Source organism: Marmota flaviventris, chromosome 8 (assembly GCF_047511675.1).
Source record: "Marmota flaviventris isolate mMarFla1 chromosome 8, mMarFla1.hap1, whole genome shotgun sequence".
Lineage (NCBI taxonomy): Eukaryota > Metazoa > Chordata > Mammalia > Rodentia > Sciuridae > Marmota > Marmota flaviventris.
This window is the reverse complement of record NC_092505.1, coordinates 112,987,050-112,997,579: the sequence shown is the minus strand read 5'-3', so window position 1 is coordinate 112,997,579 and position 10,530 is coordinate 112,987,050. Positions and strand designations below refer to the sequence as shown.

The 10,530-nt window shown below is 49.3% G+C and overlaps 1 protein-coding gene across 2 annotated transcripts; it reads left to right on the top strand.

The window, feature by feature from the left end:
* The first annotated feature begins 1,035 nt into the window (after positions 1–1,035).
* Shox2 (SHOX homeobox 2) lies at positions 1,036–9,916 on the top strand. Of its 2 annotated transcripts, none has more exons than XM_027934010.2 (5): positions 1,036–1,599; positions 4,451–4,659; positions 7,031–7,088; positions 7,373–7,461; positions 8,966–9,916. In XM_027934010.2, exons 1-5 carry the CDS (start codon positions 1,254–1,256, stop codon positions 9,221–9,223), a joined length of 960 nt encoding a protein of 319 aa, XP_027789811.1. In that variant the 5' UTR covers positions 1,036–1,253; the 3' UTR covers positions 9,224–9,916. The 2 variants fall into 2 exon arrangements, with proteins under 2 accessions (XP_027789811.1, XP_027789810.1); XM_027934009.2 differs by having other exon boundaries at positions 8,930–9,916.
* Positions 9,917–10,530: the final 614 nt, after the last annotated feature.

Sequence of the window (10,530 nt, the reverse complement as noted above, 5' to 3'; positions counted from 1 at the left end):
GATCTGCCCGTAGAGGACTGGGGTCGTAGGGTGAATTACATCGACCGGGGCGAGGAGCTTGGTGAGGAGCCAGGCATAGCCTGGCTTCGGGCCGGGAAGCTCCTAAAAGGAAGTGTACGGGTTGAGAAGCTGCAGAGAACCCTGACTCGGGGCAGGCTTGAGAAGCCAGGACGACGCCTGACGCGGAGCGGTGGATCTGCGGGACCCAGGGCGGCAGGTTAGGGATGCGAGACTCGGATGCAGGGCAGAGACCAGGGGTCAGCAACGGGAGGCCGAGCTTCCGCGCAGAACCCCAGAGCGGACGAGGCTGCAGGGTCCAACACCCAGTGCAGAAACCAGACCCACTCCCGCAGCGCACTTGTCGGTCTCCTCTTAGCCCCGCCCCCGCGGAGTCCATCCCGCTCCCCAGTGTTTAACTAAGTCGTGACACCAACGCAAAATCCACGCCTAATTAAATTAATTAGGGATTCTTGTCAATCCTGGATTAATGGCCAAGAGCACAGGCGGCCGGAGCTATCTGAAAACCCCGACCGCCGGGGACCTGCCTCTTCTCCCCGCCCCCTGTGGTCCCCTTTGCTGCCCTCCCACTCCAGCCCGCGCGGACTCCAACCTCGATCATCCCTCTCTCCTCTCTCCATCTCTCTCTCTCTCTCTCTCTCTCTCTCTCTCTCTCTCTCTCTCTCTTCCTTTCTCTCTCTCTCTCTCTCTCTCTCTCTCTCTCTCTCTCTCTCTCTCTCTCTCTCATCCCTGGCTCCCCCCACCCCACCCCAGGTAGTGGCGCGGCTGCTACCCGGGAAGGGGCCCGCTCGGAGTTGCGAGGGGAGGTAATTTACTCAGAACAAGGGGCCGCCTTTAGGAAGTATAAATAGTGAGACTTCAAGCGCAGCGTCGCTATCAGATCTGAACTCTCCGCAGGAAGAATTGTCAAAGATCTTAACATCGAACAAGCGCGCTCCGGCAGGGAAGCATCAGTTCCCATTTCCCTCCGGCGCCCCCGCCCTTCTCTCCTCCTCCTCCCCCTCCTCCGCGTCCTCCTCGTCCTCCTCCTCTTCTTACTTCTTTTTCTCCTTCTACTTCTCCTCCTCTTTCTTCTTTCTTCTCCTTTTCTTCTTCCTCCTCCTCCCTCTCCTCCCCCACCCCTGCCCCATTGATGTGTTATTATTGGGGGGGCTGGAGCAGTAAAAAAAGGAGGAGGAAAAAAAGAGCGGGGCTCGGCAGGGAGCGGTCGAGCGCGGGGCTGCCCGGCGGCGGCGATGGAGGAACTTACGGCGTTCGTCTCCAAGTCTTTCGACCAGAAAGTGAAGGAGAAGAAGGAGGCCATCACGTACCGGGAGGTGCTGGAGAGCGGGCCGCTGCGCGGGGCCAAGGAGCTGGCGGGCGGCGGCGAGCCGGGCCGTGAGGACCGCAGCAGCCCGGCAGTCCGGGCGGCCGGCGGAGGCGGCGGAGGAGGAGGCGGAGGCGGAGGCGGAGGAGGCGGAGGAGGCGCGGGAGGAGGAGGAGCAGGCGGAGGAGCTGGAGGAGGGCGCTCCCCCGTCCGGGAGCTGGACATGGGCGCTGCGGAGAGGAGCAGGGAGCCCGGCAGCCCGCGGCTCACTGAGGGTAACGGCCTGACCCCGGCCGCGGTTCCCCTTCCCGCCTTCCGACTCGGCTCGGGCGGGAGAGGACCCCGAGGCCCAGCGGGGAGGGGCGACTCGCGGGGAGAGCCCTGTACCCGGCTCTGGGCACTGGAGCGATCGTGGGGTTGGGAGTCAGCGTTGTGCACGGTCGTGGGTGGGGTCCTCGTGCGGGGGAGGGTGTGAGATTTGGGATCCTTCTTCCTGGATGCTCCCATTGCACCGAAATGCATGTTTTTGGCAGCTGCAGGATGGGCCCGCAGCCCGGACGGCCCAGGGGTGGACGTGGAAGTTCTCGGGGCGGGCTTCGAGAAGAGGTGCTAGCAGGGGCGGGCCAGGCGGCCAGATTAAGGCTAGCGTCTCCGCTGACTTTGCCGGAGCCTCTTTCCGAGGCCTGAGGGAGAGAGAGGCTTCGACCTCGGGTTGAAGCTGCCGGCTTTGGAACTGTGGCTAAAAGCCCTGGAACTCCGCAGAGACCCTGAGTCTCTGGATCTTGGGGACTAAAACTTCCCGTTCGCTTTACGCCTTCAAGGCAGAACCGAGCCAAGGCGAACTAAGGTCCAGGCTACAAGCTCTGCTCCCGGCTGAGGCGTTGAGGTTCCTGTTTGAGACTTGTGCTTTACACAATTCCTTTACTACTCCCAATTATCAGGTTCTTCAGTGTGTGTGTGTGTGTGTGTGTGTGTGTGTGTGTGTAGGGGGTCCTTTGGTGCCAGGGAAGTGTTAGGAGATGGCTTTATCTAAATGGTGAAGCGTCCTGTACCAATTCAAAAGAGTTGAACAATAAAATTAATTTGGCACTTGGTACTGCAGTAACTGGTGTACAGCCATATTTTTCCAATTAAGAAAATATGTGGCATGCGTAGAATCACATATTTAAGCAAGCAATTAAGTTGTTTATAACACGGTCTGTTCCTGTTTAGGCCATTAAGTGGAAATTTGGGGGCGAAATAGAAATTATATTAACTCCATTAATCAACTTGAAATGTAGACTTCTTTCTCTTTGAAGCCCCAAAACTTTGAGGGGCATCCACTGTATGGATGACAAGAAATAACAAAGCCTTCCCGCCCCTTTGGCAGAATCTGATGATATGTTTTCATGTTTAAATTTCACTGCAGTATCAGTAGGATTATTTCCCTATTAAATTGACTCTAATGTTTGCTATAATGTTAATCTACTTCCTTCCTGGAGGAAAAACAAATGCCCACAAAACGAAATCTGAGAACTAGAAATGCGGGCAACACTTAAGATTATCCTATCCAGAATGCTAGACTGGAGTGAGATCTATGGCTGTTCTTTTCCCAGAACCATCACCAGGTCCTCCTAAATTTGGAAAGTGATAGGGTAACTGTCAGGGTGCCCAGCGCTACCTCCCAACCTTGGGTCCACAGCCCCAGGCCTTTGGTTCATCAATGTGCTACACTGGGAGATTCAGGTCTGAAATCTCTGTGAGCACAGTTCCTGAAATTGTTGATTTCTGAGATCGCGGCAAGTTTTAATTTCTCTGTAGATCGGCTTTTCTGCAAATGATTTTTAACCCTTATGTTGATCAGGATCCTAGATTGGGAAGAACTGCAAACAGACAGGACTATCTAAAACTCTGTTTTGATACTTTAAATACCCTAATCTCTGACTCAGGCGCAGAGAAAATTCAGGTCGGCACTAGGGTGCAACTCCTCTGATCACTGTCCTTTGGCCTAATTTTTTTTTAATTACACACACACACACACATTTCAGTGGCTCTGTGTATTCACGCAGAGCTCCTGTTTCTAAAGGGAAGAGAACAGGAAAGTAGCAACGGATGTGTGCAGACCCAGAGTAAAAAAAAAAAAAAAATGCATATTTTATTAAACATCCGTGCTGCTGGGTGCATGAAAAGGCTTTGAGCAACCAATAGAAACCGAGGATTGGGAATGTTCCTCTTGAACCTGTTGATCTCTGTGGGTTTAAGCGTTTAGGGTCGAGTCTACGTTTCCACGGGGTAGGGAGAAGAACAGAACAGAGGCAGCAGTGGGTTTCGTGGACCATCCGAGGCTGGTTTTCCGCCTCTTGCCTTCTGGCGGGGCTTGGGCGGCGAGCCCTCCAGGCCGCCAACATGGCGTGGGCTCCTGTGCTCCTGGTACCCGGGTCCCGCAAGGGGATTGGGACTGCCCGGCTGCCGGTGGAACCATCCACAAGGTCTGGCCCCAGCCCTGGGGCAACGCGGAGCACCGGGGGATGCCGGCTTCCTGCGCAGCGCAGCACCGGGGTCTTAATATGCCTTTACGATCCTTCGATCCTTCGGCCCAATTGTTCCTAAATTAGACCAACAAGTTTGCGGGAGGCAAAAGGCTAGCGGCAGCGAGAGCTGGCCTGACAACAGGCCCGCACTCTGGGAATGGCTGGAGTGAAAGACCAGTCCCTGACTCGCCGCGCCCTTCTACCCAGAGCGCGCTCTGGGAGAGGCCGGGCGCGGCGCTTGTGGTTGTGGTTTCTGTGAGTGCGTGGGAAAGTGAGTGCGGGAGAGGGTGAGTGGAACACATTTGGTGTTTGCGGGAGAAGGCAGGAGACTAAGCGAGGGATAGTGGGGGCGGTGAGCCTAGGCCAAATTGCGGAGGAGATGGGTGGCCATAAGCCCACTGGCAGCCTCTGAGACGTGACCTTTGTGCGTCTCTTGTATCCTCTTCCTCCCCGCAGGGCAAGGGGCAGGACAGGGATTCCACGAAGGGTTAGGATCCTCTACCCCTCTTTGAGGAAAATCTGGTAATGGGGTTTGCTGTGCTGTTTTTGTCTGTGTATATGTTGGTGTATGTGTGCATGGACACACGTGTGGTCCGATATGTGGTGCCCTCTCCAGTGTCCCCCGAGTTGAAGGATCGCAAAGAGGATGCTAAAGGAATGGAGGACGAAGGCCAGACCAAAATCAAGCAGAGGCGAAGTCGGACCAATTTCACCCTGGAACAACTCAACGAGCTGGAGAGGCTTTTTGACGAGACCCACTATCCGGATGCCTTCATGCGCGAGGAACTGAGCCAGCGACTGGGGCTGTCGGAGGCCAGAGTGCAGGTACTGGACTGTGAGGTCTGGGCTGCGACCAGGGAGCCCAGAGCGATATGCCTAGGGTGGGACAGGCAGGTGGGGGACACACACGAGTGTCTGATATGAGGTGAAAAGGGGAGGAATGTCTGTACTAGGGTCTTATTTTCTAGAGTAGATCTTAGTCCTATGGCCCCTTCCCCCCATCCCATCTCAACATATGTTCCCCACAGAAGAGAGCTGTGCTGGGCTTGCTCCCAGAGTTTCTATAAACCACACCACTCCCCCCCCCCCTTGCCTCGCTCTGGCTTTAATGTGGTTTAATCCTAATGGGCCTACTTTTATAAGGCTTAAAAAAAAAAATCCCACGGAAAACGTTTTATCTCTGGATGCCTTTAAAAAGTTACAAAGAGTATTTTACTCGCCCGAGTCGGGTTTTCGCTGAGGGTCTGTTCCGGGGTCTAGGTTTGCCAAGCGGATATGCCAATTAGGTTTATAGATGTACAGGCTATAAAGGAAATTAGCAACTGTTAAATGCAGAAATTTACAGTCTACTGTTAGCGGTCAATCCCAAACCGTGTGTGAAACAGTGGAGAAATAAATGCATTTGGTCACTCTTTGTTCGCTTATTCAAGGCAAGGAAACGGAACCTGCCGAAAGAAAGAGATTTTAAATTTTAAAACATCCCACAGATTTTACCGTTGGCATTTCCGAAGCCTTAACTCAACCAGTGCCATCCCCCATGAAGTTATGATTGAAGATTTTCTTTATTGGATGTTGAGGTGGATGTAATAGCAAAAGTAGGCTTTGGGAGCATTTAAGAGGGGAAAATTATATACGTGCGCACATACATACAATCCTTCCAGTTTTATGGGGAACAAATTCAAACGTTTCAGATTGTATTTCCGTTCGAATAATAAAAGAGGAGAAAATGATGGTCATTATTTGAACACATGGAGCAGTTTTAGGCTCGAACATCTGCAGCTGCTACAAAGTATGGCTGTAACAGATACTCCCCGGGTCTCTGGGCGCAGAGACCACCATCTGTAGCGAACTATGCGCAATTCTTATGGGGCTTCCCCGCGTCTTGTAATAGGATCAGGGGTGGGGGGAAACACAGCCGTACTGTTGAAGAAGAGTAATAATAGGCAGGCTTGGTCATCATAGCACCAACAGCAGGGCCTCCCTTTCTGAGCCTCTCCTGCTTTGCTCTACATACTAAGATCTCTAGAGGCTCAACACCCCCTTAAAACCATGATAATTATTACAGTTAGGAGTATTACTATCTCAATTCCATTCTTCCAGGGGAAAAGAGTCAAGAAGCCTCAGGCCATGTGAGTTGCATAAAGAATGTCGCTGTGGCATGAAATCCACCCTTCTATTATACTAAAAAGCAGGGGAATATTTGAAGATTTACATTGACTATAGCACTTGCTTTCAAACACATACCAGAAAAGGCTCTGAAGCAATATTTTCCTTTCATGGGGTTTTAAAACATTAATTTGTAAATCAATCAATATGCTGTATTTATTGGACCTGGAGCATAAAAGCAAGTTTTATTTGAATTTTTAAAAATCTGCCATCCCTGCTTCTAAAAGTTGGCAAGTTATTTAAGATGGTAATACCCAGAAAATAGAGCCCAGGACTCCCCCCACCCCACCCACTTTCACAGAGTGTTCTGTTTCTCTTAAGGAGTGAACCTTATTGTTGCTCTTGATTTTTTTTATACTTTCATTTAAGTTTTAGAGCTATTTTCTACAAGCTTCCCTACTGTCCTAACTGCAAGCCTCGGCTTTTTCTATAGAAGCAAATTAGATTATCATGATAATGGCACAAGTATTCTGCTACTTTGTTACCCTCTGCTGCACAGAGGAGCAGAGAAAATTCTCAACTTCTTTGTAGTGAGCCCTATATGACACTAATTACCTCTCCCTCCTTACAATATCCCTCCCCCCAAAAGAGGCATTATTTGCTTTAGTGTTTGGTTTTTCTTCAAGATGAAGCTAATTAATGTTACAAGCTATTACTTAGCCCATTCCTCTCAGGTTTTAACTGAGCAAACATTTAAACCCATTATCACTGTGGTGTCAGGTACCAGAGAGAGTTTTAGGCCTTGGGGACCCTATGGAAAGATGAAACCAGGACCAATAATTATTTGCCAGGAAATGTTTTTATCTTGCAAAAGTCTATGAAACCTTTCTATTTTGTCATTTACTTACATTTTTAATTTTGGAAATTGAGGCTATTTTATATAATTCAAAGACGGCTTGTTATATCTCCCAACTCTTACCTAAACACTGCTCTTTGATTTGTTGTTGTTGTAATTTTCTTTTGTAATGTAAAACATTTTTTGAGTCATAACATCTAGGTGTTTCCTCCCCCCCCCCCCCCCAACTTGTAGGTTTGGTTTCAAAATCGAAGAGCTAAATGTAGAAAACAAGAAAATCAACTGCACAAAGGTATGTTTCTCCTATAAGAAACATTTGATATTCTAAGTGAAAAGGGGGGTTATTGTTGTTAGGAAAACAAAACAAATTTCAGACATTGATGGTCCTTGATTTGAGAAGGACAGAAAGTCCTAAAGTTTGGGAGTAAGTTACATTTATTTTAAGTATGACAGAAGTTTAGAAAGGTAACCATACAATTTCGAAGGAATCAGTTCTAGCTTGTACAATTCAGAAACCTGGAGAACAACACTGGAAATGTCAACCCCACATTGTGTTTTGTTCCCCTGTTTTCACAGGTGTCCTCATAGGGGCCGCTAGCCAGTTTGAAGCTTGTAGGGTTGCACCCTATGTCAATGTAGGTGCTTTACGGATGCCATTTCAGCAGGCAAGTACAGACTCTTCCAGCTATTTTTAAATGTGAAAAGACCTGAATGTTTGATTGGACTGTTGAATGTCCCCCTATCTCTGAGCCCTAATGTCCACACAGTTGAAGAATCAGAATGATATAGTGGACCCATTCTTCTTTAAGAACCTATACCGTGTCATGGTCCTGAATTCTTAGTCATGTTTTCATGGGAAGCCGGCAGGGGCCTGAGAGTAGTAACTGATACTTTCAAAATGCACTGAAGATTGCACTTGGGGAGAGGAAGGAAAGGCCTTTTGATTAAGATTTTGTCAAATCCAACACACAGGTTAGTCCTCAGGCACTTCTAAGGAAGCTCTCTGAATATTTTCTTATAGGTATTTTCTACCTTTTAGTCACATTAAATGTCTCCCACAGAAAGAAAATAAATAAATACAAATACTACCAACTCAGACTTGTTTTTAAAAAGCTTCTGTGGAAACAAAGCTTCATCTCTAATGGAGAGGGAAGGTTTGGTCTTCCCCGGGCTGCCCAGCCTCCGCAATCCCTTTCTTAGCCATAAAGAAACCTTTAAGACTACATTTTAAAAGGACAGCCTGCAGCAATGATTTAATCCTGGGAAATCCCAGTGCTCTGAACTCCCCGCTTTCCAAGCCTGAGGGCAAAATCCTTTCCCAACCAGTGCCTGACCTTCCCCATCCTCAGCCAGGACCCCTACTCAGCAAGGCTGTGATGTCAAGAATTAGCTCTAGTCGCCTGCACCCTATACTGGGGAGACACCTGGGTGAGCTCCTATATTAAGAGTTAGTGTTAGGGAGATTTTAACTCTCTTGGCACCACAGGACTCTGGCATCTGGTTGTGGGCTTTGGAAATAAGAGAGAATGATTGAAGAAAGAGGGAGGGAGGAACTCCAGAGGAAATTGGTACTACTCAAAGTGGGAGATCCAAGGCCAGCAATATCAGCACTACCTGGGAGATATTTAGAAACTCAGAATCTCAGGACTCAATAATGCAGATTCAGAATCTGCATTTTAACAAGATTCCCAGGTAATTCTTATGGTAGGAAAAGTTAGGAGTACTGACTCACAATTATGTCAATTATGGTGAAGATACAATAATTTCCCTAAGTGTCACAAAAGTTTTGTGGCTTGCTTGTTGGCACTTCAGAGCTTTAATAGTGGGACAGAAGTCATGTTCTAGCAATATAAATAGATGGCCCTCTCATTCATCCGCCCCACTCCCCAAGGAGCAGCCTCATTTCTGAAGACAGGGAGCCGGGGGCTCAGGGAAAAGCCCCACATTGAGTGAATCCTGAAGACCCCTGACACTGCAGTAGGCATATGGTGCCCCAGATTCAGCAACAGGCTGAGAAAATCACACTCCAGACAAGATCTCAGCCGCACTCCCCTCCCTACCCCCCGACCCTAACCCTTTCCCAGCTAAGCCGGACGCTGTTAATGCTCTGTTTCTATTCTGTTGTCACCCTAGGATAGTCATTGCAACGTGACGCCCTTGTCCTTTCAGGTTCAGGCGCAGCTGCAGCTGGACAGCGCCGTGGCGCACGCGCACCACCACCTGCACCCGCACCTGGCCGCGCACGCGCCGTATATGATGTTCCCGGCGCCGCCCTTCGGACTGCCGCTGGCCACGCTGGCCGCGGACTCGGCCTCTGCTGCTTCGGTGGTGGCGGCGGCCGCCGCCGCCAAGACCACTAGCAAGAACTCCAGCATCGCGGATCTCAGACTGAAAGCCAAAAAGCACGCAGCCGCCCTGGGCCTGTGACGCCAGAGCCGCCACCGCGCCTGCGAGGGGCGCGCCCGCACCGCCTCGCCCCGCTGCTCCTCGCTGCCCTGCAGACCTCCGACGCCGCCCTCTTCCGCCACGCTGGCCGCCCCTTGTCTCTCTGCATCCCTGACTCTGAGCGCCGGGCTCTGCACGGGATCCAGGGCTGCACGAGGCACGCCAGTCCCGTAGCTCCTGGCCACCCACCGACCGTGGGCCTAGAAGGCTTTATAGGAGCTGGTTTGCGGGAGTCTGGAAAGAGACTGGACAAGGGAATGCTGGCACAGCGCAATGCGGCTCAGCAAAGCTGCAACGATGGATTCTTGCATAGAAACAAAATCTTGTTGACAATATAAAACGAGGAAATACAAGATAGAAAAGACAAACCAGAGAGAGAGCGAGAGCGAGAGAAGGAGAACAAAAACTTCTTATTGCTGTTTGGGATAAGCTGAAATCGGAGACAGAAAAACGGAGCAAAACAATTTTAAAAATTAAAGTATTTTATACATGTAAAAATAAGGGGAAATAACCAGGACGAATCTCGAGAGAGAGGGGGGAGGGAGTTACCAACTTAAATGTATGTTTTTTTAATGGGCTAAGAAGAAGGCAAAAACAGAAGGAAGAGGTATACTTATTTAAAGAATTAAGATGAATAAAGTGCGCAGCTGGGAAGTTCACAGGTTTTGAAACTGACCTTTTCTGCGAAGTTCACTTTAATACGAGAAATTTGATAAGAGAGGCGGGCCTCCTTTTACGTTGAATCAGATGCTTTGAGTTTAAACCCACCACGTATGGAAGAGCAAGAAGAGGGAAGACAGTATGAAAACGAAGGAAGGGAAAAAAATGATGTTAATACAATGCAGTGATGCCACAGACAATGATTCTGAGAAATGATGGCAGAACTGTCCGGACTGCGACAGTAAATTCTGGTTTGCATGTTACTTGTATTCCATTGATGGTGTCTTCCCCCTGTCACCATCACTCATGTACACGCACTTCATTTTCATCTTCAATAGAAAAGCGTCTGAAAATTTATACATATACATATAGACATATATGTATATATATAAAATGTGTAGATTTTTTTGGCCTCATCTTTGATCCTGGGGAGGCACAGAAAAATGAAAACATCGAAATGGGGAAAAGTTACACTCTGGTTGTATCAAGAAGATAGAACTGGGCAGAAAATGTGGGGAAAAGAAAAAGAAAGAAGGCCAAATGAAATAATGATGGTATACCACCTTGCATCCTGGGACACCTAGTAGGCGCTCCACCAGTGTTAGTTTGCTACACCCCCCTTTTCTTGT